The sequence below is a fragment of the Copadichromis virginalis genome, linkage group LG14 (genome assembly GCF_057382275.1).
Source record: "Copadichromis virginalis isolate Kocher_CV1m ecotype Utaka linkage group LG14, C_Virginalis_male_GT1.1, whole genome shotgun sequence".
Lineage (NCBI taxonomy): Eukaryota > Metazoa > Chordata > Actinopteri > Cichliformes > Cichlidae > Copadichromis > Copadichromis virginalis.
Window position 1 is genome coordinate 5,343,987 of NC_140631.1, and position 27,989 is coordinate 5,371,975.

The 27,989-nt window shown below is 40.7% G+C and overlaps 1 protein-coding gene across 1 annotated transcript in view; it reads left to right on the top strand.

Moving 5' to 3' along the window:
- The window catches only part of nlk2 (nemo-like kinase, type 2), a 43,870-nt gene that overhangs the window by 14,458 nt on the left and 1,423 nt on the right, over positions 1-27,989 (top strand). The window contains exons 5-9 of the mRNA XM_085479097.1: positions 16,582-16,667; positions 20,975-21,184; positions 21,435-21,536; positions 26,120-26,206; positions 27,190-27,388. Of these exons, the coding sequence (XP_085335223.1) occupies positions 16,582-16,667; positions 20,975-21,184; positions 21,435-21,536; positions 26,120-26,206; positions 27,190-27,388 (684 nt within the window). The remainder of the gene's footprint in view (positions 1-16,581; positions 16,668-20,974; positions 21,185-21,434; positions 21,537-26,119; positions 26,207-27,189; positions 27,389-27,989) is intronic.

Here is a 27,989-nt window from a genome sequence, read left to right on the forward strand (position 1 = left end):
ACAAAAAATATTAGCTCATTTTAAATTTGACAGTTGTGGTCAAATGTTTACATGCACTCATGAGGATGGAGAATTCTGATATTGATTTCTGTAAACATCTTTTGTGTTTTTTGCAGGGTGAAGTGAATATACACTATACATCTTTTTTTGAATTTAAAAAAAGAAAAAAAACCTGGGTGCACAAGTTTGACTTTATTTTTGATTTTCTCTAATCCACATACAATATAGAGGAACAAGTTGGTATGCCTTGACTGTTAAAGTTAAGACATTTTAGAACCTTCAGTGGAACGTATTAAAATGTTTGCGTGTATGTATATATTTGAGCATGCACGTATATACTTCACAGTATCTTTCCTGTTCCGAGAACTGTGCTCTTCTGGACAGATGTCTCAGGTGTTGTTTCTGAGATCTGAAAAATATGACCTAGAGCCACTCATCCAACTTGGGTGTCACTACACCGAGTGCTCAGATTACCACAGGGACAGCTATTCACTTCACCTTCCACATCTTCTCAGCCCTTGGTACTTCTTGAGCTTCTCGTGTTCCTTTTTCCTGATGTTGCTATCACTCAGCGTAGCTATATCTATCACTATGGCTGTATTAATCTGCTTGTACACCGCTAGAGTGTCTGGTTACCCATCACCAGTTTGTCTCTCTGTACCTGGAAGTCCCTAAGGATCTTAGCTTATTCCTATGCTGCCATTATTAGTGCCTCTCTGCTGTCTTTCAGACCAGCTTTTTCATCCAGGAATCTGATCTGCCCGTGGTACATTAGCAGCCTAGTACTAGTGTACCTCCATGATGATTTTTTTCCTCTTCTTTCTCGGATTTCTATTGGCTCAGGTATTTCCTAAGCACATGAGCAGTTTTGCCCATCTTCCTGACTTTCGATCTTTTGATCTTTGTTGTTTCATCCTGGATAGTGGTTGTGACATTCACTAGGCCTCAGCCTAGTGAATGTCCACTTTCCACTTAGCATACAGTCTCAGGGTCCTGGACTTGGAGTAAAACGCTCCATGCATGGTAAGAAACTTTCTTTTGTCTTTTTCCTTGGCTTCTATCTCCTCCTTTGGTCAGCTTATTTTCCCAACAGGGTATCTGATCACAGGCAGGACATTGGTGTTAATTGCCCCGGATCTTGTTCTTCCCATTCTGCTGACTCCTCAGGACTTGCTTTACTTTCTGCAGGTATTTGGAGGTTGCAGATTTCCTAGTGGCCTCTTTATGGCTCCCATTTGCCTGTGGGATTAGGTACTTGTAGCTGTCCTTGATGTCTGCAATGTTGCCTCCTGGTAGTACAATTCTCTCTGTAACAAATAAGGGGATAGTAGTCAGAACTGACTACACTTTTCCCAGTCCTAACGGCATTAGAATTTCGTTGTTGTAGATCCTACTGGTATGAATCAGTGTATCTATAGGGGTGTCCAAATTCATAGGCTGCATCCTCCTGAGGACCCGGCCTTCGCGGTCGTCCTCCAAAGGCCGGAAGTGAGCGACTGTGAAATTGGACGGTCTAGCCTTCAGTTTTGCATCACCAGCTGTCTCGGTGGAGTTTAATAAACTTGGCTGTCTGCTCCTTTCTGTCTATAATATAACAGGACACTGGCATAAATTCTCGATCATCTCACACTTCTGTTTAATCAGTTCTCTGTTTGGCGTTTATTTAGCTGTGTGAAAACTATAACTTTAATCTCAGCCAAACCGATTTACTCATGAACAAATAAAACACTGAAAAAGCCAAACAATAACACTGTTAAGTTATCTAAGTGACTTATATATCATGTTTAACCTGAGTAGCGAAAGGTGGGTTGTGCGGGGAGTTTGCTGTTATCGCCCCGGCTAGCTATCGAGCTGCTGGGTAACAGACGTCTCCGAAAATGTCAGAGCACTTTTGCAAATATGTGATGTCTTGATAAACCCAGCAGATATTTGAAGTTGCACAGCCACATTCTTGCCTGAAATATCATAAAAGTTTAATTTGTGACCCAGAAAGAGTAATATTAAAACTTAGTAGCAACTGCCATTGTTAGAAACTGGAATTTCTATGAATTCTGGGATATGGTGGGCCACAAAGGATACATCCGCGTTTGTCGGGTGCATTCGGAGGAGTCTACAAATTCTGACAGCCTTGGCGCGTCACTGTGAGGTAATCGGTCTACAAATGCGGCCTCAGGAGGATGCAGCAGATGAATTTGGACACCCCCTTTGTCTTGCTTACTCCTGGGATGCAGCTTGATGTCATTCATTTGGAGCAGTTGGCTGATGATTGCTCAGTTCCGAAGTCGGTGTCTGTAGCTTGTAGGTCTTATAAATGATCTCACTAAGGGGTCTTTCCTATGTAGAACAGCAGTTGGGACAGATCTCTCCTTGGTAGCTCCTACACGTGATGTTGACATGTTCCGTGGGTTGACCTCTAGTGTTGTTTGCCACATCCCCATTGAATTCCTGATATTGTATAGTTCTAGGCATTCCAGGATCCATGTGTGGGGCATCGAGTCATAACGCCTTTCTGCAGCTCCAGTAGTTTTGCTAACTTCCCTCTGCACTACATTGATCTTCGCCCCTAGTCTCCTTCTCCATAGGGGATGGTGATCCTGTTGGCTGTTCATCTTATAGCCAAACAAAAAAGTGATCACTGTTGTCGTGATGTAGATCTGCTGATTCGTTTTGGTAATGGCCATTTTAGGGATTTTCTGTAATGCTGCATTCTTCTAGTAGACCTTCAGAGGGTATTTCATATAATCTTGGTAATTGGCCAAGGGTTAGGTTTTCCAGGTTCGCCATGATCCTATCTCTCAGGTCAGCTGCTCTCGCACTCAATGCACCTTCAGTCATTTTTTGGGGGCTTGGTATGTAATTTTGGGTCAGGGTGATGATGATAGGGAGGAGGCCCTGGGGTAGACCTAGGACACGCTGGAGAGGTTATATCTCTCGGGCTGGCCTGGGAACGCCTTGGTGTTCCCCCGCATAAGCTAGAGGAGGTGGCTGGGGAGAGGGAGGTCTGGGCTTCTCTGCTTAGGCTGCTGCCCCCGCGACCTGGCCCCGGATTAAGTGGAAGAAGATGGATGGATGGGTGATGATGATAGCAGTTGCATCTTCCGAATATGAGCAGTTTTTCTCTGGGAAGACAACACTAGATGCAGAACTGTGTCTAAGATTACATGCTTATGATCAGTAGGGCTGGGTAACGTCACTGATTTCTAGAATCGATTCAGATTCACAAGGTCCCGAATCGATTCGATCCACGATTCGGTTTGATTCGATTTTAATCTGGGAAATTTTGTCTCAGTCAGAAATATTATAATTTTGATCACATATCAGTACATTTCCATATTTTTATATCTATAAAAAGAAAGCTGACACTTGCAAGACTTTATCAAAATTGTAAGCATCACAGCCGATGCCTTTGTGTCAAAGTAACTGAGGATAAAACACAGAAAAACATGAAGGCGACTTTTATAGCAGATAACCTTAAAAATGTTCTGCAGTAGATCAAAAATGAAAGAAAGTCATTAATCAAAATATGAACATTACCTGATGCTGCTGAAGTGAAGCAGAGCAAAGTTACAGAGGTTTTATTAGAGACGCAGCTAAGCGTTTTGCAATTTTGCATAATTTTAAAAAGTTTAAATTTGTTCAGTAGCCTATTGAACAGCAGAAATGAGGCTTTCTTTTCAGAAGTAAGTAAAAGGGAAAAGAAACAACAGTTGACTTGCGCGTAATAAGCAGGCGGATAATGCAGAAAAAAGATTTTTGGATGGGAACCTGTTCTTGAAGTACAGAGAGAAAGAGAGAGACCGCGAGCTCTGCATGAAGTGTGATTTTTATCGTGGTGGAAGCAAAACAGCAAACTAAGAGGGCATTCATGACGATGTTTATGTGATGCAAAATGTGAAGTGTAGTTTGGATCTTCTCTTGTTGCTGGTTCAGTCAATATTGTTTGGAGAGAGATTAAAAACCTGCAGCTTCTGAATCTAGTGCAAAAGGGGCGTAAACACAAAGTGCCGACCTGCTGACGGATCAGAATCAGTGAGCTGTTGGCTTTCAGCCCTTTGTGTTTACGTCTTTGTGCAGACTCTGTGTACCTGCTCTCATTTATTGTTTTAGATGTTTGGTGGTTGTTGAAATTTTGTGAGGTTTAACCTGAGATTCTGGTGTTTTGGGCAAAATAAATTTATATTTATCGATCGATCGATTCAGGATTTTAATGAATCTATTTCACGTTATGCAAGCTAGAATTGATTTTAATCGATAATCAAAACCCACCCCTATTGATCAGTAGTAGATTAGACAAAAAAGTTTTTAGATAAACCGAGAGTAAAAACTAAATCCGGTGTGTGGCCACAATTATGTGTGGGCCGGTAACATGTTACACTAAATTAAATGCCTTTGCAATGTTAAGAAATTCTGTCACAGTGCAGTTAGAGGGATCATCAATATGTAAATTAAAGTCACCCACCAAATTGATTTTATCTAAATTAACAGTAACAGATGAGAGGAGATTAGGGAATCATTAATTCAAGAAATTATTGCAGGATTTGGAGGTCAATAAATTACAATATAGCAACCTGGATATTCACATCGAATTTTATAAGATAGTAATTCAAAGGAATTAAAATAACAGGATTAAACTGCACACAATATAGATAATTCTTATAATTATCTAAATGGTGTTAACTTGGTGGACAAAGTTTTGAGGGGTAACAGGCAACAGTTGCCTGGTTTGAAAATGTCTAATTTTTAAGGGATGACAAAATTGTAGGAATGATTTGTTAGATAAGGATGTACTGTTAAAGGGGGTAATAATTGCAGGAGAGACAGGCTTAAGAGGAAGAGGCTTACAGCGCATAGTAATTAGATTACTGAGTCTGGTTGTACAAATACTGGCAAAGACTTTTTTAAATTTATGCGTTATAATCAATGGAATTGGTAAAGATGAATACTTTAGAACTGAGAAAACAGGTGAAGTAGCAGTATAATAGTGGTTATGCAGTTTAGTAGTGAAATGCTTGTTTAGTAGTGATGGCAAGAAAATATCAGTTCTAGTGACGGAGTCGCAGATAGCGAGATTTTCCCTCATGCTTTAGGGGTCCTACATGAGTGAAGGATTAATTCAGTACTTGAACCTCAGTGGTTCTGGATGAAGGTGATCTTGTTTAAAAAGTCAATGTGTAGCTGACCCAGACTGTTGAACTTTACGTCACCATAACAGGGGGGCAGCAGCGGACCACAGTTAATGGATTGCTTTCTGGTGTTCTGCAGACTTTCCACAAGGTGCATAAAGTCTTGTTTGAGGGTCTCTGACTGACGTAGTGCTGACATTGAAGAGACGCTGTGGTGAGTTTCAACGGCTGAAGAGAGGTCTGAGTAATATTCTTCATACCGGCTCTTAGGATAGCAAAAGATATGGTCGCCAAGTGTTGAACCATAAAGGTGCCAACAACGATCACTTTAGGTAGACACGGCCTTGAGGAGGTGGTGATGGGTAGCTTGGGGGCATGACCACATGTGGGCTCTGAGATGCGGCTGTGGGGGCAGCAGGAGCAGCATCAGCAGCACCTGGCAGTGAAAAATGCTGATGCCTGAATTCTAGAAGAGGGAGACATCTAGGTGTCTGCGCTGGAGCCAGGCAGCCTGGAGGAGTAGTGGCAAGGAAACCCAGGGCACTGCCGGGTCCTGCACATTTTCCAGCGGGTAAAATTTGTTCACCAGCTGAATAACCTCTGGGTGTAGACAGACCGGGCGTCTAGTCAGCTGCAGCCCTTTACCAGGAACCACGACTGCGACTTGCAGTGTGTGAAGCAGACTTCAGACTGGCTTTGCCCCATGGACATGCTACATTTCATCAGCCAGAGCCAGGAGATTGGCTGTTATGACTGGCTGTCCTCCAGTGGTGGCAGAACCAGACCAGGGGAATGTGGCATCACAGGGAGCTCCCGAGACAGAGCACTGGGTGGAGTTGCACCTGTCGATGTTGGCACAGCAGGAGATCCATAGGGAAGCCAGTGCTTTGCTTGTGTGGTGGCCACAGATGAAATCTGTGAAGCTCATCCTTCATAAGTTCCTGCTTCAGTTGCCAGATATCCTTTTGTAACTGTAAGTATGCTGGTAGGCAATGACCATAGCTTGAGGGCAGCAAACAGCTGACAGACAGGGTAAAAGCAGGAGATGAACCAATTCAGCATGCTTCAGTGTGTGTGGGTCAGCAGTGGTGGCACTGTAAGAGGTGAAAGGGTGCCAACCAGTTTCAAAAAGAAATTGTTTCAAAAACCATTCAAGATTTTGTGAATCCAAGAAACTATTCAACACTGCTTTTGAAATGGCCAGCTGGTTCACCAGCTGACACTCAGGGCAGGACACACCATCGGCACACGTTTCCCCCCCCCCCCCCCCCCCCCCCCCCCCCCGGCCAATAAAATCGGAGCACTAGTCACCTCAGTTTTTCCATATCTCATATGCCCCACCTTGGAGTTCTGAGCTGGCTTTTTGACACCAGCAACTGGGTGTGTTCTTCTTCTGTGTGAGTGTCACGACTCACTTGATACATTTAGTCTCTAATAAACACAAAATGCAAGTAGATCAGTGTTATGTCAGGGTCATGTTCTTGACAGTTTTCATCATTTGGTCGTTGGCTGACCAGAGTGTCATCACAATATTGCTCTAGTAGAAAATCTCTCTTGGAGTGAACTATTGGAGCCAGTGGGGCCTCCTGAGAAGCCCCCGCTGTCTCATCCTCCCCAGAGTCGGCAATGTACACCTAGCGTCACCACTGAGCGCATTGCAGACACTACACACCCCTATCAGTGGTGAACGTATCTCCACACACTGCCCCAACAGATTATTAAACCCTGGCCAATCTGTCTTCCCAGTTAAGGGATGCGTTAGGCAAGCGCTAATCCCGACTTTGACTCTGTTATATTTTAGTTGTAGCGGCACTATCCGTTCTGGACCGGGGAAAGGTGTTTGAGGGTTAGCAATATAGAACACCTGTACCACCTCTTAGCAAGCATACTGACGCGAGTGTCTCGGCTGCCTCCACCAACAACTGTGCTCTACCATGCCTGGTTGGGTATGGCACCACTATAAAAAGGAGTGGAGGCACACGTACATGTACGAATATATATGTACAGTTGGTGAAAAAGTGTTTGCCCCCTTCCTGATATCCTAGGGTTTTGCATATTTGTCACACTTACATGTTTCAGATCATCAAACAAATGTTAATATTAGACAAACATAACCCAGGGTAATACAAAATGCAGTTTTTAAATGATGATTTCATTGATTAAGGGAGAAAAGTTATTCAAACCTACTTGGTCCTGTTTTTAAAAAAAAAATAAAAAAAATTGCCCCTCTTGTTAAATCATTAAATAACTGTTATTAACTACTGTGACACAGGACCCACATACAGACACTTCTGGGTTGTGCTTATAATTGTGCTTTATTCAAAACAATGTCTCTTCTCCTGCGGTTTCTGGCACCAGCCTCAGGCGCTGTCATTCCGTTGCTCCCAGTGTGTGTGTCCTCTTCTCCTCACTGCCAAAGACATAAGACAGGTCTCCCTCGTTAAACAGTCCTGTGCACCTGTTCCCTCCCCGCCTCCGTGCCGCCCTGTGAGCTCACTGCGTCACCCCTTCTCTGCAGCAGGCCAAAGACCGCACCCCCACCACACCACGTTTTGGAAAGCTGAGCTCAGCTTCACAAAGCACACTCAGGTGTGATTGAATGAAGAATGAAGAAATCACTTATATAGAACGTGTCTGACAAAGTGAAGAAGGCTAAAACATTTCAAAAAGTGTTTTAGCCTTCGTTAGACCATTGTGCCATGATCTAACGAAACACCTGAGGTACAAAGTTACTGACGTCTGGAAAGGGTTACAAAGCCATTTCTAAGGCTATGGGACTCCAGTATGCCGTAGTGAGAGCCATTATACCAAATGGAGAAAACTTGGAATGGTGGCAAAGTTTCCCAGGAGTTACTGGCCTACCAAAATTAGTCCAAGAGCACATTGACGAGGTCCAGGCCACAACAACTGAGATTCTTTTTTTTCTTTTTTTTTTTCTTTTTTTTTTTTTTTAAATTGAACAACAATTAAAAAAAAAACGCAGGCTTTACATGTCTCAACTAAGGTCAGAGTTCATGATTCAGGAAAAAAAAGACTGGGCAAAATGGAATTGGGAGAGTTCAAGGAGAAAACCACTGCTTCCCAAAAACAACACAAATACTCGTCTTTTATTTGCCAAAAACATCTTATTGATCCCCAGGACTTTTGGGAAATTACTCTGTGGACTGACAAAGTAAAAGTTGAACGTTTTGGAACGTTTGAGTCCCATTACATCTGTAATAAAAGAACACAGCATTTTAGAAAAAGAACTTCATAGCAACAGTAAAATGTGTTGGTCATAGTATAATGGCCTGGGGCTGTTTTGCTGCCTTAGTACCTGGAAAACCTGCTGCAGTAAATAAACCATGAATTCTGCTGTGTACCAAAACAAACTGAAGGAGAATGTCCAGCTATCTATTCTTGACCTCAGGCTGAAGTGGACTTGGGTTATGCAGTGGGACAATGATCCAGAACACATCAGCAAGTTGACCTCCGAATAGCTTAAGAAAAACAAAATGAAGAGCGGCCTAGTCAAAGTCTTGACCTGAATCTGATTGAAATGCTGAGGAATGACCTTAAAAAGGCACTTCATGCTTGAATACCCCCCAGTGTGGCTCAGTTACAACAATTCTGCAAAGATGAGTGGGCCAAAATTCCTCGACAGCACTGTAAAAGACTCATTGCCACTTATTGCCTTTTTCATGGAACACAAAATCGGTTCACAATTTAAAGGTGTTCTGCAGCAGTGGAGGTTGATCAAACCTTGAAAGCTGGTGCTACTAATTCGTACATGTTTTCCAGCTTTTTTAGATAACGTGCAACCCCCTCTGTCTGCTTAAAAGCAGTGTTGGAACACACTGTGGTACCATACCGTTGTGACCATCATTTGAGCAGTATTGTACTTCAGAAAGTAGTGTGTTGCTACAAAAATGTTGCGAAAAAGGCAATTAACAATGGAAGAGAGACAGAACATCATAACAGTTAAAAATGTAGGTCTTTCCTACACAGAAAGTGCACAGAAAGTCAAGGCGTCAGTAAGTACAGTTTCCTTCAAAAGGCACTCGGAAGCTGGGGCAATTCTGACAGGAAGAGGTCTGGCAACCCCAAAGCCACAACTGAATCACAGGACAAGTTTCTGAGAGTTAACAGCTTGCATGACTGGTGGCTCATAGGACAACAGCTTCAAGCACAGCTTAATAGTGGTCGTAGTAAACAAGTCTCAGTTTCAACCATGAAGAGAAGACTTCGAGCTGCAGGTTTGACAGGACGAGTTGAGGCAAGAAAGCTGTTGCTAAGATGTCAGAATAAGACAAAGAGGCTTGCCTGGGCCATGAAACACCGCCATTACTGAAGAATGAAAGAAGGTATTGATGAATCAAAACTTTAAATGCATGATCTTTGCACATCATTGAGTAGGCAAAAGCATGGTTCCACAGTGTGTAGCATCAACTGTCAAACATGGAGGGGGAAGGTGTGGTGATCTGGCGCTGTTTTGCTGAATCCAGGGTCGGTGACCTGTACAGAGTGAGAGGCACCCTGAAACAAAACGGCTACCACAGCATTTTGCAGCCCCCAAAGGTGGCTAATTAGATGAGTCAAAAGTTTAGAACACATTTTGGTCTATAAATTCATTCTTTTTTTTGACTCCAACTGCTATTTGTACTATGCTTTTATTTCAGAGTGCAATGACACATTAAGCGGCATAATTTTCAATAAAAAAAAAATAGAAAAATTGTAGTGTTCTAAAACTTTGGCAGGTTTTGTCTGGCTACTTTTTTTTTTTTTTAGCTTTTTTATTTTGGGTGTTTATAGCAAAGTGAAATCTAACCTTTCTATTCTTGAGGCTAATAAATGGCTTGCACCTTGGAGGTGAACCCTCTGCATTTACTTTCATGCAGTCTTCTCTTTACAGTAGACTCGGATACTCCTATCTCGTTTAGTGTTGTTCACTTTTTTTGGCTGTTGTAAAGGAGTGTCTCTTCACCATGGAAATGATTCTGTGATCATCCATCACTGTTGTCTTCCGTGGATGTCCGATACTTTTTGCTTGCTGAGTTCACCAGTGCTTTCTTTGGTTTTCAGGATGTACCAATCTATAGATTTTGTCACTCGTAATATTGTAGCAATTTTTTAATGTTTTTTTTTTTTTTTCTTTCCTCTTTGCACCTTAAGGGACGGCTTGTTTCAAATGCATGGAGAGTTCATTTGACCACATGTTGTCTGTTCACAGCAAATCATCCAAAAATCATCCAATTTCAATATGGATGCCCTCAAATAAAAGCTCAGAGGCTACACATTATGTCCATCTCTATCATATACCTATATTTGAAATATATTTCAATAAACTGGTTAAAAAACAAAGTTTGTGTCAGTGTCCAAATATATGGACCTAACTGTGTGTGTGCGCGCGTATATGTGTATAAAATTGCTTTTGACTTTGTGTGGATTAGAGAAAAAAAAACAGATCAATTCACACCCCACCCCAAGTCAAGTAAAAATGTTTGCTATGTACACATTCCACCCTTTAAAATAAACAGTTCACTGGAGTCATCAAAATGAGTTTGTGGCTCAGGACATGGAGCAAGTCATCTACTTGGAAGGTTGTTGGTTTGATCCCTGGCTGGTCCAATCTGCGTGCCAAATATCCTTGGGCAAGATGCAAACTTACTCTTTGATGCATCCACCAGAGTGTGAATGTTAGATTTAAAAAAAAAAAAAAACCACTTAAGCATATAAAAAAAGTTTTGAGTGCTCACATAAAGTACTATAGAAGGACCAGTCCACATGTACACTTTTGACCACAATTATATGTTGCTTTAAAACCTGTATATCTTTCAGGTTTTTAGATGCTTCCCATCTCATAGGCACTAATGCCATCAGAGATGTAGACTGTGAACTGAGGAGTGATTTTTTTTCTTCTTCTGTGTGTTAAAAGCCGGTCAGCCTCTTCCCTCTTTAGTCTGGAGGATGCGGTGTGCATATTCTCCAAAAAGAATTCCAAAAAGCATCCAGTATCGGTGTTTAGCCATGTCCCTTAAGCACATATTTCTTTACTTCTCAGAAACTCTGCTAGTCTTTCATGTTACTAACCAGTTGCTAGTTGACCTAATTAATTGTAAAATTTTTCTCAAGCTATTTTTTTTTTAGTATCAGATACTTTTCCAGCTTTTTGTTCCTTACTGTTGCAGCTTTTGAGGGAAGTTGCTGCCATCAAATTCAAAATTTGGTAATATTTTCATAAAATTGTGCATGTATGTCTTTTTAAATATTTGCTGTTCTATTGTGAATAAAATGTGTTTCCAAGTTGCAAATAATTGCATCTTTTACTTTTTAAATAGTTTTGACATAACTCAAATAAGACATCGCCTACCATTTTGAAATTGATACCATAGGTACATCTCCAAAAAGTCGCAGATGAGTTTGAATCTCAGATGACAAAACTTGTGAATTTGATAGCTTAAGAAGCCTTTTCACATTTATAACATAGGTCAATCTACTAGGAGCCTGAAAGCTTTCAGTATTTTTGCAATTTTGTTTATTTAACTCCCAGTCCAAGTGTCACAATCTAAAGCCAAGACGTTGCTTTGTCTTAATGATTTTTCTGTAAGCAACGTTGAGCATTGATATTATCGATATCAGAAGGAATTCTGGCTGGCAATTATAAAATATAGGTAATATAAAGGTTTTTCATATGCTATAATGAATTAAAAAACAAATAAACATCTATCCCACATTGTTATATTTCTCTTAAAACTTTAACAAGTTTTTCAGAACAATAATCACCATCCTTTGGGTGGTGCTCGCACTTGGTGTTGGCTCTTTCTCTGATAGAGTATCACTTCTTGTTCCTGTTCCAGTGCACAGTGGTATTTTCGTTTATATCACTCTTTTGATTCATTCTCTAATTGTTTTCACAGTATTTACTCACTATGTCTTTAAGGATTGCTTAGCTTAGCTTAGCTTGCAGTGGACTCGTTAGCAGCATGGCCTCTTCACCTGTCCCTCCTACACTTTCCTTCTCATTGTGTCAGATGTTTAGTTACTATTCAGTCTCCTTTGGTAATAACGATCCTTGTAATAAATATAGCCTTTTTGCAGCTCTGGAGGCCAGGATCACTGAATTGGAGACCCAGCTTCACAACCTTGAAAAACAAATAGCTAGCCAGGGCCCTGTAGTCGGTTCAGCCGAAGGTAGTGTAGTGTAGTGTTAGCTCTCCCCTGGCAGATTATTCCAAGCAGCCGGGAAAACGGGTTATCTGGGTGACATCACCCATTCATGTGTATAATTGATGTTCCCCACTCAATGACACACCCAATTGTCTTCCAGCGTCCAGAGAAGGCAACAGTGAAGGAAATTTAAAACTGCTGGCTAAGGGTAAATGTAAATTCCATAAAATTATACTTCATGTCGACAATAACACCCAGTTACATCAATCGGAGGTCACTAAAATTAATATTGAGTCCATGTGTAACTTTGCAAAACAATGTCGAACTATTAATTTTTTGTGGTTCCCTCCCCAATTGGAATTACATGTTTAGCACGTTCGTCTTAAACTGACGGCTGCCTGAGAGGTGTCCAAAAAAGACGTAGGCTTTATAGATAATTGGATAACCTTTTAGGGGAAACCTAGTTTTATTAGGAGAGAAGACATTCATCCCACTTTGGATGGAACAGCTCTCATTTCTAAAAATCTGGCCATATTTGAGCCAAACATTCCTTTAACATTAACTACTTCATAACTTCTTCACAAATAAAATTTTAACCATTAAAAAAAATTACTCATAACCATTTTACAGACGTACAACTGCTTTGATATTTATTTAGACTCTTTTTCTCCAATTGATATTTCAATTCAATCTTTAACTTCAGCAATTATTTCCTCCAAACCATAAAGGTGTCTTTTACACCTCATTCTTACAAGACTGCTCAAAATCAAAATCAATGTTTAAATCTTAAATATGATCAACCTATCTCTATTAATCGGCTATTTACCACAGGCCTTAACGCTGGCAGTGGTTAACCATTACTTAAAAAGCCATTACTTAACAAAGCTGTCTTGGCTCCAACCTTCTTTTTTATCTGAGAAATTCTTGAAAGAGTAGTGGTAAAACAGATAATTGATATTCTGCAGAGCAATGGCTAATTAGTAGAGTTTCAATCAAGTTGCAAAGCTCATCAAAGTATACAAAGGTTTTGTGAAGGTTATCAATTATCTTTTATATCCTCTGACAGTGGACTTATCTCTGTGCTTGTTCTGCTAGACCTCCGTGTTTGATACTGTTTACAACAGTATTTTATTACAGCAATTAGAGCATGCTATAGATATTAAAGGTGCTACACTGCAGTGCTTTGAATCATATCTATCTAATAGACTCAAATTTGTTTATGTAAATGAAAAGTTCTCTTCACACACTCAGGTTAATTATGGAGTTCTACAGGGTTCTGTGCTAGGACCAATTCTGTTTCCTTTGGGCTGTATCATGATGCTTACTCTGGATGGCATTACAATGGCCTCCAGTAACACTGTCAGGAATCTTGGAGTCATTTTTGACCAGGATATGCTCCTCAATGCGCATATTCAGCAGATATGTAGGACTGCTTTCTTCCATTTGCGGAATATCTTTAAAATTAGAAACATCATATCATAGAGTGGTGCGGAAAGGCTTGTTCATTCATTTATTACTTCTAGGCTTGACTACTGTACTTCATTATTATTGGGATGTCCTAAAAAATCCCTGCCTTAAATTAATTGGCAATTAAATGCTGCAGCAAGAGTACTGACAGGGACTAGAAAGAGAGAGCATATCTCTCGTATATTGGCATCTCTTCATTGGCTCTCTGTTAAATCCGAAATCTAATTTAAAATCCTGTTCCTCACATACAGGGTCTTAAACAGTCAGGCCACATCTTATCTTAACAACCCTATAGTACCATATGGTACCTATTAGAGCACTTCACTCTCCGACTGCGGCCTTACTTGTTCCTAGAGTATTTAAAAGTACAATGGGAGCCAGAGCCTTCAGTTTTCAGGCCCCTCTTCTGTGGAACCAGCTTCCAGTTTGGATTCAGAAGACAGGCACCCTCTCTACTAATAAGATTAGGCTTAAAACTTTCTTTTTTGCTAAATCATATAGTTAGGGGCTGGAACAGGTAACCCTGAGTCTTCCCTTAATTATGCTGCAATAGGTGTAGGCTGCTGGGGGATTTCCATAATCCACTGAGTGTTTCTTCTTCAGTCACCTTTTTCACTCACTATGTGTTTATAGCTCTTTGCATTTTATCATTAGTTATTATTAATATCTGGCTCTCTTCCACATCATGTCTTTTATCCTGTCTTCATCCGCTCACCCCCAACTGGTTAGGGTTTAGGGTGGCTTCAGCAGATGGCAGCTCCTCCCTGAGCCTGCTTCTGCTGGAGGTTTCTTCCTGTTAAAAGTGGGTTTTTCCTTCCCACTGTCACCAAAGTGCTTGCTTATAGGGAGTCATTGTTGGGGATTTCTCTGTTTTCTTTGTATTATTGTAGGGTATTTAACTTAACTTAATATAAAGTGCCTTGAGGCAACTGTTGTTGTGATTTGGTGTTATATAAAAAAAAATGAATTTAACTGAACTGAAAACAATACTTCACTATAGCCTTGAAATTTCAAACTTCACGCCCAGAATATCACCCACAAGCAACAGTTCCCAGTCTACTCCCGCTCACTCCAAAACTATCCTTCAGGACTGAAGTGAGTCCCCCAAAACTCTTACTCACCTCAGTCCTCAGATCTGGATTCAGAAGTTAAGTCACTGTTCCCCCACAGTCAGGTGTTCCAAAAATAATTATACATCAAAAAATTCGATTGGACCATATCATGGGTACATTTGTATTTTTACCTTTGTGGAACTGTAAATGAGGCAATGTGGCAATGTCCACATTTTAGACTTTTTTGAATGCAGGATATATTTTTAAATCCAATTTAACAGGAGGCAAGTATAAGCAGAATCTAATAATAATGACAATAATGAGAATAACAATAATAATGATAATAATCATCAAAAAATCATATCAGTTGAATTATACTTATCTAATTAACATACTCAGAACAAAGTCAGCATTACTTTTGCTCTTTCACAGTGATAATCTTCGAGAGGATGATGAGCATGCCTTTGCCACTGACTAAGGCAAATCTAGGTTCAAACTTTCATCTATTAGCTCATCTCCCAATCATAATGTCATTCATGCAGTGCCTTATCACCATATCAGTGCCTTAACTCTTTTCACATTTGCAAACCTCAATTCAATTGGATAAATATTGCAATGTTACCTTCAAAAGCAACCTAATTAGCTGGATAACCCCAGGTTGCTCTCCGATGCATGCATTGGAGTATAAATTTGTGTGAGTGCTTTGATACTTTCTGCTTGCAATTTCTTCTTTGCTTTAAGCAAGGGCCAGTGTCCCGCAGGTTTTAGATGCGTCCTTGATCCAACACAGCTGATTTAAATGGCTAAATTACCTCTTCAGCGTGTCTTGAAGTTCTCAAGATGTAATGAACTAATCCTTTGTTTCATTTGTGTTGGCCCAGGGTGATATCTAAAACCTGTAGGACACCGGCCCTTGAGGCCTGGAGTTGGACACCCCTGACATATACCATACCATAGCACCTTTATTTATAAAGCACTTTAAAATAAAGCCAGGCTTCACAAAGTGTACATATACAAGAAGCATAAACAGAAAATAATATCAAACATGTTAAAAATAGAGAATTGGAAAAATAGGAAAAAAATTGATTCAACCTTTTAAAAAGTACCAAAGGCTTAAGCAAATAAATATGTTTTAAGAAGAGTTTTAAACTCCCCACAAAAATAGGAAAGTCAAGTGTGTCTGTGTGTGTGTGTGTGCTTCTACGGTTAAGGGGACACCTTCTCAGATGATAAAACATAGGTATGATCCTTCATGTCTTGAATCTGAAGGTGTAGGCACAAGTTAAAATTTGCCTCCATGCACGTGAATGCTTACAATTTCTTTTCTCTTTGGCTCTTGGCATGATACACGTGTGGTCAGTCTTTAGCCACATAAAACATGATGGAATAACAAAATCCATCTCAACCACTATATTCAAGATGGCAGGCCAACATGGCTGAAAGATCATTATACATTAAAATATACTGTATGTATGATTACAGTATTCTTTTTTTTTCTATTAAACTAAAGAAAACTTTTGCTAGGTTTAAATATACTAAACTAATTTAAGGGAAAAAAAACCCCAGCTGATTCTGAGGCAGCCAGTTAGGAATTGATTGATTTTTTTACATGAAACTGTTGTGGTAACAATTTTGATATTTTAACACTGTATAATTTTTTTAAATATCAAACATCCTTATTTGTAAATGAGCAGATACCTGTGAATTTCTGTGTAAGAACATGTAGCTCAGCTTGTTTGCACAAGTGATATCATGATTCATGAATTTGTCTGTTTCTACTCCACCATCACCAGGACTTAAGTACCTTCACTCTGCTGGAATTCTACATCGAGACATCAAACCTGGCAACCTCCTAGTCAACAGCAACTGTGTGCTCAAGGTGTGTGGGACAGGCAAGCATTAATCCTAACCCTATCTCTATGGCAAGGATTCTTTATGTGAGTTGTATGACAGGCATGTGACAGATAAAGAAATAAAAACTATGAATATTTATTGACAGTATAGATGATGATGTTTGTAGAGGAATGAAAAAAAAAATCCAAAAAACAGATCACAGTTGATGGTAAAAATAAAATGGTAAATGGCCTGTATTTGTATAGCGCTTTACTAGTCCCTAAGGACCCCAAAGTGCTTTACACATCCATTCATCCACCCATTCACACACTGGTGATGGCAAGCTACATTGTAGCCACAGCCACCCTGGGGCAAACTGACAGAGGCGAGGCTGCCGAACACTGGCGCCACCGGGCCCTCTGACCACCACCAGTAGGCAACGGGTGAAGTGTCTTGCCCAAGGACACAACGACCGAGACTGCCCAAGCCAGGGCTCGAACCGGCAACCTTCCGATTACAAGGCGAATTCCCAACTCTTGAGCCACGATCGCCCAGTTGATGCCTAAAAGAACAGACCAGAGGGAAAAACAAAGTAGAACTTGGACCACACAGCTCTTTCCTGATGCAAGAACCACAGGATCTTCCAGCCCACTTACAGCAAGTATCTAGACTTTGGGAAGAAGCCAGAGTACCCGGAGAGAAGCAGACACCATAAAGATGATGAATTCGAACGCAGCACCTTCTTGCTGTGAGGCAGTAATGCTGCCTCCTCATATTCTATTCTTTTTCAGTTGTCTCTTCATAGACAACCTTGTCTACCTCAAATAAGGATAGTTTAATTCAAGCTCCAACAGATCTTCTTCACAATGACCTATTATACGAAACGCTGGTTTTATCAAAGACCATGACCCGGTTGCCACAGAGATGCCACCTTAAGTTCCTGTTCCTGTTCACCACTAGGAGAACAGAAACTTAAGGTATCAAAATTACATGCAGTCCATAAAGTTGGACAGTTCTATCTGCTACCCAAACATTCTCGGTTTCATTTTTTCTCCTTTATCTTCACTCTTCCTGAAGTGACTTTTTAGGAATCCTAAAAGGTTGATTCTGTTCATCTGGATGTAGCATTTTCAGTGGGAGAAACGTTTCGTCACTGACCTGTAGTCAGCTGAGACTTCTTAAGTCTCAGCTGACTACAGGTTTCCCCAATCTTATAAACAGTATATTTGCACAGTGATTGAAACTAGCCCACTAAATGAACAATGGGCTGTGAAGTCAGTTCCTTGATCATTAATATCCAAGTTGTCATGACCATTGTTCAACAACCACTGATCAAAGCCCATATCAAAGACCACTGATCATTGAGCTCCATGGCTTTTAAACCTCAAAACACGCTGCGCTAAAAATTGGTCCACCCCAAGGATCGGGTCCCCTGACACAGAGTAATATAGAGTATGCTGTGAAGTGCCAGGAGGTTTGCCATGATGTATATCGGGGAAACCAAACAACCTCTGGCGAAGCGGATGGCACAACACAGAAGAAGTAACTCATCAGGCAAGGACTCGGCAGTCTATTTACACTTACAGGCCAGTGGACACTCTTTCAGTGATGAGGATGTACACATCCTGGACAGGGAGGAACGCTGGATTGAGTGGGGAGTCAAGGATGCCATTTACATGAAAAAGGAAAGACCATCTTTGAATCAAGGAGGGAGCCTAAGGGTACATCTTTCACCATCTTACAATGCTGTAATTGCAGCCAATCCCCATCATGACAATTTGCAAATTAATGATCAAGGAACTGACCTCACAGCCCATTGCTCATCAGTGGGCTAGTTTCAGTCATTGTGCAAAGGTACTGTCTATAAATTTGGGGAAACTGCAGTCAGCTGAGACTGAAGAAGTTGTGACGAAACGTTCTCCCAAATGCTACGTCCAGATGAACAGAATCAACCTTTTGGGATTTACTTACCTGGTTGGTTGAGCATGCATCAAAACACTTTTCAGGAATGCTAACTCACTGCAAGTCATTGCAGTCTCCAGAGGTTGTTTAAAAAGTTAAAGATTAGGGCTTTGATTTGTGAGCAGTGAAAACCTTTCCAGCCCTTACTGCAAAAGGCAAAAGTTGCCAGCACCATCATTTCTTTTCTTCCTCATTAGCTCTTCTTTTCTCCATTTATACTTGCAGCAAGATGCCAGTTTCATTTTCCTCTGTCCGTCAAATGGCAGTGACTCTTTTTTCTCTGTAGTTCTTTTTTTTAACGTTTTTGGGTTCCCTTTTCTGGCACTGGGAAGTTTAGATTTTCTCTGTCCCACTTACTAATTTTGTTGGTTTACAGTTCCTGGCACTGAGTTGCCAGATACACGTTTCTTTGCCAGAAGACATCTCTTCGAATAAGAGATGTGTTATTCCTGGCTTCAACCTAGTGTACTTTTTCCAAAGTTTCCATGTTTCTATTTCATTTCTCACATCTATCGCTACCAGTGAATTAAAATGTGTATGGCAAAGGTCCTGTCCACTATCTTCACTCAGTCATTGTTAATTATTTAGAGTGGAACTTAGTTAGGGGTTTCTAACATGTTAGAGTTTATTCACTGTCAATTCAGTTTACAAAGATACAAGTTAATTGAGAGTATTTGAAGAAACTGCATGTGCTTTTCAGGGTAGAAAAAAGTATGATTTCAAACCTCAAAAGTAATCTTCTGTCATTATTTATTTGGGACCAAATAAGAAAAGTTAACCATTAATATACACACATAGACTATGAAATTATATGTTTATGCATGAGAAACAAAACATCAGTGAAACTCTACTACAGTCATGGCCAAAAGTTTTGAGAATGACACAAATATTTGTTTTCACAAAGTTTGCTGCTTCAGTGTTTTTAGATCTTTGTGTCAGTTGTATCTGTGATGTACTTAAGTATAATTACAAACACTTCATAAGTTTCAAAGGCTTTTATTGACAATTACATCAAGTTCGTACAAAGAGTCAATATTTGCAGTGTTAGCTCTTATTTTCCAGACCTCTGCAATTCACCTTTGTATGCTATCAATCAACTTCTGGGCCAAATCCTGACTGATGCCAACTCATTCTTTCATAATCAATGCTTGGAGTTTGTCAGAATAAGTGGGTTTTTGTTTGTCCACCCGACTCTTGAGGATTGACCACAAGCTCTCAATTGGATTGAGGTCTGTGGAGTTTCCTGGCCATGAACCCAACATTTCAATATTTTGTTCTCCAAGCCACTTAGTTATCACTTTGGCCTTATGGCACTGTGCTCCATCAGGCTGGAAAAGGCATTGTTCTCCACCAAATTGTTCTTGGATGGTTGGAAGAAGTTGCTGTTGGAGGATGTTTTGGTACCATTCTTTATTCATGGCTGTGTTTTTTGGCAAAATTGTGAGTGAGCCCACTCCCTTGGATGAGAAGCAGCCCCACAGATGAATGTGTGCTTCACTGTTGGCATGAGACAAGACTGATGGTAGCACTCACCTTTTCTTCTGCGGACAATCCTTCTTCTTGATGCCCCAAACAATTGGAAAGAGGCTTTGTCAAAGAAAATGACTTTACCCCAGTCCTCAGCAGTCCACTTGCTGTATTTTTTGCAGAATATCAGTCTGTCCCTGATGGGTTTTTTTTTTGTTTTGGTTTTTTTTAGAGAAGTGGCTTCTTTACTGCCCTTCTTGACACCAAGCCATCTTCCAAAGGTCTTCACCTCATTGTGCGTGCAGATGCACTCACACCTGCCTGCTGCCATTCCTGAGCAAGCTCTGCACTGGTGAGCTTGCTGATTTAAGTGCAATCTTAATAGCAACAACGTCCTTGCATGTGAGCCCTTTTTATGTAACATAATGATGGCTGCACGTTTCTTTGCAGGTAACCATGGTTAAGAGGAAGGACAATGATTTCAAGCATCACCCTCCTTTTAACACATCCAGTCAGCTGTTCTAACTCAACCAGCATGACATAATGATCATAATGATTTCCAGCCTTGTGCTCATCAACTTTCTTATTTGAGTTAACAAGAAGATTATTGAAATGATCTCAGTAGGTCCTTTTGTGGCAGCGATGCAATGCAGTTGAAATGGGTTTTGGGCGATTAAGTTCATTTTCGTGGCAAAGAAGGACTTTGCTTCATAAAAACTGAAGCAGCAAACTTTGTGAAAACCATTATTTGTGTTATTCTCAAATCTTTTGGCCATGACTGTACATGCTGGAGCACAGTGGGTGAGGGAGGCAGAGAGGAGACAAGAAATCTTGGCAAGATTGATGGGTTTCAGAAGAAAGATGAATAAAAAGAAATCAGAAGATAAAAAGAGCTGCAGTAATCTCTGAATGGCTGTCTTTCAGATCTGTGATTTTGGCCTGGCCCGAGTGGAGGAGTCGGATGAATCAAGACACATGACTCAGGAAGTGGTGACACAGTACTACCGAGCTCCAGAAATCCTCATGGGGAGCCGCCACTACTCCAACTCAATTGATATCTGGTCTGTAGGCTGCATCTTTGCTGAGTTGCTAGGGCGACGCATCCTCTTCCAAGCCCAAAGTCCTATTCAGCAGGTAGTTGCTACTTAATTTAAATAAGATGACAAAAGATAATCTGCAAGGCATGAGAAATTTTTTGTCTGGAAAGATTTTGATCCATAAAAGTAACAGTGTGTTCTTTTTTCCCTTTTTTTGTGTTAAAATGTTAAAAACAGAATCATTACCAGTCACCACCAGGATTAAATAACCTCCTCCTTAAAAGAAAAACAGTCATGCAACAAACTGTTGTGTCTCACTATACTGTGATGTGTGTGCTTTTGTGTAGCTGGATTTAATCACTGACCTGTTGGGGACACCTTCTATGGAGGCGATGAGGACGGCATGTGAAGGCGCTCGTGCACATATTCTCAGAGGACCTCACAAACAGGTCAAATAGTGCTTTTTTGCATCTGTTCTATGTGAAAAGACAAAACAATACAAATGAAACTGAAAGATCAGGTTAATTAAATTTTATTTTTTGTTGTAATTCCTCCTGTCATAGAAACAGCACTATGGACTTGACTGCAAAAGGGACAGGGTTTCTAGCCTGTAATCACAATTACAAGTTGGTCCATTTCATGTGTGCACAATAAACACACAAATCTGCGCACTCACAGCCACACGCTATCCTGTTATTAGTCTGGAACTCCTCAATGCAGTGTTAATTTGGGGTTATGGGATGGGATTAAATAAGTGTGTACTTCTTCCCGCTCCCTTTCGAAATGTAAATGAATCAGAATAGAAGCAATATTGAAATGTATTGACTTAATTTTGTATAGTATTTTTTTATCTCTCTTATTTTCTTTACTAAATGTACCTGTATATTGTTTACATGTTCGAAATAAATTAACAAACAAACAAACAAACAAATAATACCACCTAATATCCAAGTAATGCACTGATATTTATTTATTGGATACTACGGGCCCAAAAACAAGGGGTAATAATGTGGAAACACAGCTCTGTAATGAAGTGGTAATAGCAGGGTAACAAGGCCGAAACAAGAATGTAATAATGTGGTAATTAATAAGTTATTACCACTCAATTGCCTGTAGTAGTTTCTGTTTAATAAACAGGAAACAGAGCTGCAAAATGCAAAACTGCCTGTTTCTATTTAATAACATATTAATAACCTATTAAAGCTAACTTAAACAGTATGTGATTATTACCTGGAAACAACTATGGAGGTTTCTGTGTAATAAGCAGGAAATAGCTTCACGATGCGAACCTGCCTGTTTAATAACATATTAATAACCATGTTAATAACCTTTTAAAACAAACTTAAACTAGTGACTACCAGTACATACCTGTGGCGGTTTCTGTGTTATGAGTAGGAATTTAATACCATGGTAATGATAACTGATTAAAACAAGCATTAGGAAGTCTGAAATGAACTGGAACTGTACAAAATCCTACTAGTTATCTCGCTTGTCCAGTTGTGGTGAGGGCAACACCACCGTCCTGCACTGCCTTCATTATTGATTGATCTCTTACCATCTAAGGATCCAGCTTCTCCTGCAGCAAATTTCACAAATACAGACTGTCCTATTCCCCCCCCAAAAAGGAAAAAAGGCACCATTATGATTTCTGTCTAAAGTTAAATAATGAAGTCATCCTTTTCTTTTTCTGCCCAAAAAAGCATATTGGAACTCACTGGAATTGGAATATTTAGTATCTATCCTTAGAAATAAATCACTACAAAATTCACTGGGCGTGGATAGCTGTATTTTGAGTAGACCACACCTCTCAACGGCCTAATTTTGGGGCGAATACGATAAATATCATCTAAAATATCATAACATATATATATGTAACTAACCACATTCAGGTTCCTATCCATATTTGCAATAATAGTGGTCAGCTTATTTCAAGACAACCTTACTTCCGTGCAACCTTGGTTTCTATAACTATTCCTTATATTGTGTCTACTATTAATCAGTACTTATACTACTACTGCTTATAACTATGGTAACTTACCCCACCCTTTCCTATTGGTGGAAAAATGTACCATGTCAACCAATCAAAAACCTGGAGCGAGTGTTTTAACCGATGCATGAAACTATACATTTTTAGACATAAGTTGTAACGGCCGCCGTTTTCTTTGTGAGTATTTATTACACGGCGTGCTGCAGGGAAAAGCCTGTTCTAACATTTGAGTCTAAGGTCTATTTTTTAGCACCTGACGGCTCTTTTTTGCTTCTCATCCGTAAATACTCTGCATGCTCTTTCACGTGATTCAGTTTATTTTGAAAAGTCTCAACAGGATCTTGAGCTTTATTGTGAAAGGTTTATGTGGAAAATAAACAAGCGGACACGCAATGGTTTTACCATCGCTGTTGCTAATGACAACGCATAAAAACAGGCGCTTGTCCGTCCGTAGTGTGGCTATATTAAATATAAGAGAAAGAGAGAACTTAAGAAATTAATATAGCCACTACAGTGACCATCAAAACGGTGAAAAAATATTGCCGTAAACAGTTTATTTTGCGACACCACAAAACAAACGATAGCGTAAAATAAAAACGATAGATGTTTTTATATCGTCATCCGATATATATCGTTATATCGAACAGCCCTTGGGAACATTGCTCTTGGGTGAGGTTTTCCAGGGATGTCCCACCAGGAGGAGGCCCCGGGGCAGACCCAGGACACGCTGGAGAGATTATATCTCTTGGCTGGCCTGGGAATGACTTGGTGTTCCCCTGGACAAGCTGGAAGAGGTGGCTGGGGAGAGGGAGGTCTGGGCTTCTCTGCTTGGGCTACTGCCGCCGCGACCCGGCCCTGGATAAGCAGAAGAAAATGGATGGATGGTTGGATAGATGGATGTTATAATCCATTGGTTTATGCAAGCATATCTACGAGGACATACAGATCTACGAGAGAACCCAAAAAGCAGGGAAATGGTGGCTAAAGTTAGCAGGCAATGCCTCACTTCTTTGCCTTTATCAAGGGATAACATTGAAAGTGCAGACTCCCAGTAGGTAGCAATCTGCCTCCTACTGGCATTCACTCTGTTTCCATGGCAGTAAAAATGAAAAACAAGAAAAAAAAGTACACAGAATATTTTTATGCATTATGATGAAAATTTAGATGAAATTAAGTTAAATAGGGCAATAGTGAGTGTGGATCACTTTAAAGTGCCAGTTTAAGTTTGCTTTAATAGGTTATTAATATGTTTTTAAATAGAAACAGGCAGTTTTACATATGTGGTCCCAACACTCCTCCGTAATTGTCAGATTGCCTACTTTTTCCCACTTCACTTTAACAGAAGCAGTCCTGTCATTTTTATACCACAGGATGCTGTTTTTAATCTGGAAATAATTTTATTGTGAACTCCAGGTTTAGTTAATGATACAAATGTTTCTACAAGGTGGATGTAGCACTTACCATCCTGTTCTTTTTTTCTGAGGTAGCTCTGACATAGCCTGGACTTGTGTTTTGGGTCATTATCTTGCTGTAGAATGAACTCTTGACCAACTAGGTGCATACCAGAGAGTATTGGATGGGGCTACAGAAGCAGTAGCGGTTTTTGATACGGGCGACACGGGCGGTTGCCCAGGGCAGTATCATGGCATCGGAAAAAAAAAATAATAATAATAATTACTCGTACTCATGCTGCCCCGACATCATGCCAGTGCATATCGGGAATGGCGTAGGCACCGATCGGTTTTCTATCGCCCATTTGCTGGGAGTAAGGGCGCCCTCCGTTTGCGAGGTGCGCCTGCTGCTTGCGGCACAGGGAGGAGAGGGCGGCGGGGGATTCTCGCGCCAGTGGTGCACATTGCCGGCGATGTGCATCGCTGGCAATGTGCACCGCTGGCAATGTGCACCGCTGGCACGGCCATTTATTTTTTGATGCAACTTCTCAGATTAATTCACTGCGTGTAGAGCCCAGGGCTGGACTGGGACAAAAAACCGGCTGATACTAGAAATTAATATTAAATAAATTCTAACAACAGCTGATCAAGCTTAAACGTGCTGCTGTTGTTTAGTGCGACATCCGGCGGTTTCCTCTTTCTGGTGCAAAGTGGGCGATAAACAAACAAGAGAGAAAAGCTGATCATTGATCAGTTTCATGATTGAAGTAGCAACAGGAGAGAGAGGGGAGAGAATGAGAGAAGAAGAGGCAGATGTGCAGCAAAGACAAAATAACTCCACCTTTGTGTCTTTTTCATTCTAGCTGAAGTCCGGGACAAACTGTGTCCCCTCTCAGCTCAACACCAAACGCGTAATAATTTCTCTGAATGCGGGAGGATTCCGTCTTTTTACGGGACGGTTGGCAACTCTACTAACTAACCTTATGAATTAAATAAAGTTCATTATCAGTAACATAGCACCCACCCAGCTGTATAGAAACTCATGCTAGCTAGTACACAGTACGAGTTATTGTAACTGACTGTAAAAAGTCAGCACAACGAAAATAAACTAAACCTAAACTTGGTTTATATCTGACCCAGATAGACTGCAGGTCTCTCCTCGGCGGCCGCCTCGGGTCTCTCCTCGTCCTGCCGCCGATCTCCCTCATCCACCTGCTGGCCTCCACCACTTGTTAATTTTACCGAATCTGTGGAAGCTCCGCGATGCCACCACCAAACAACTGAGTTATTTTCACACACCGGCCAGCTTCTGGCCAATCCAACACCTTTCATTGTTTATACCGTTACAAAAAAAAAAAAATCATCGGGCCACTGAGCAAATGCCCGGTATGCCCAATGGCCAGTCCAGCTATGGCCGTGCCATCAGTTAACCCTTCGCATGCCAACTGTGGCACGCGTGCCTAGGGTTGCCGACCCCTGCTATAGATGATAAACTGGAAAATATATTTGTAACATTGCTGTTAAATCTAAAATTGTACTGTTGGCTTGTTGTTCACTTCTTCCTCTTGTACTTGTAAGAAACATATGAATGTAAAATGTGCCAGAAGCTGAAAGAGAGGGCAACATTCTAAATGGTGTGATGTTTGGTTTACAGCCATCCCTTCCTGTTCTGTACACACTGTCCAGCCAAGCAACCCACGAAGCAGTGCACCTTCTCTGCAGGATGCTGGTGTTTGATCCGGTGAGGCATTCTGATATAGATTTACATTATGTTTTGTAAATGAATCCCTTTCACTAAGTAGCTTGTGTACAATAATACACATATGTCTTAATGTATACTCAATTACTCAGGTAAGGAAATCCCAAAAAGTTGATTCAACTTGCAGGTTGGGGAAAATCTGCTGTCTGGTAAGACTGAAGAAGTCACTTGGATGAGTGACAAAACGTTTCTCTCACTGAAAACGCTATGGCCAGATGAACAGAAGCAATAACATGGGAATAATAAACATAGTTTGAACATAATGTGGGGCGATCGTGGCTCAAGAGTTGGGCGTTCGCCTTGTAATCGGAAGGTTGCCGGTTCGAGCCCCGGCTTGGACAGTCTCGGTCGTTGGGTCCTTGGGCAAGACACTTCACCTGTTGCCTACTGGTGGTGGCCAGAGGGCCCGGTGGCGCCAGTGTCCGGCAGCCTCGCCTCTGTCAGTGCGCCCCAGGGTGGCTGTGGCTGCAATGTAGCTTGCCATCACCAGTGTGTGAATGGGTGGATGACTGGATATGTAAAGCGCTTTGGGGTCCTTAGGGACTAGTAAAGCGCTATATAAATACAGGCCATTTACCATTTTTACCATTTACCATAATAATGAAAGCCCACTTCAGTTACTTGAGCTCTCAAGGCAGGAGCATCCTTAATGAGTTCATGACATCATTGATCCTGTAATTTCTATCATTGTCCAGTTTCATCAAACCCATCCTTGACACTGGTGAAACCAGGTTACTGTGGCTACACACAGTCTGCTTTCAGATAATGATATGGTCATGTCAGTCTATTAGAGGTAGTATTAGTGTTCTCACAGTCCAGTAGGGATGTGACAGTTTAATCTGTGCCTTTTCTAAAAGGGCCATTCAGTGATTTTCACACCAGTCCTTTATTTATTGTTTCTTGCCTGTATTTGAAGAGTAACAGTTTAAAATTTAACACATTTAACTTTTGTATCTGGTCTCCAGTCAAAGAGGATTTCAGCCAAAGATGCCCTGGCTCATCCTTATCTAGACGAGGGTCGACTTCGCTACCACACGTGCATGTGCAAATGCTGCTATACCACATCCTCGGGTCGCGTGTACACCAGTGACTTTGAGCCCATCACTAACACCAAGTTTGATGATGGCTTTGAGAAGAATCTGAGCTCTGTAAGACAAGTCAAAGGTAAATTTCTTTGCTCTTTTTGTTTCTATTTGCAAGGCGCATAAACATCAACAAAAATAAACCCTGCAGCCCTGGCTTTGATAGATGAAAATAAGTTAATAGGACTGACAGACACTTGGGTTAAAAATTGAAAGTCTGCTTCTTCCTTACAAACATTTTAACCCAACTGTCATATTAACAATGGAGATCATTATCAATTCAATTTTATTGGCATAGCAGCAAATCGCAGCAATACCAAGGTGCTCAGTATTGTAAAGACTCTACAATAGTGCAAATCTAGCCTTGGGCTTGTTGTGTACCTTGAATTTGCTGCTTTACTGCTATTTTGATGAGATATCATTGCAGGAGCTCAGAGATTCCCAAATATAAAGAGGGACATGCTGCTACAGCTTGAAATATTAGACTTTCAGGATAAAACGTTGAAACTCCTTGCCTTCTGTGCATCCTGTTTTATTTCTTCTACTCCAATACCAGTGCTAAGGCAATGATTTTCTTTTTTCTGAGTGGTAACATTGGTAACAAGACTGCAGCAAGATAATAAAGAAAAGAAAACATAATTCTGATCTTTATGTAAGCATGGGAAATATATTTAAAAAAAACT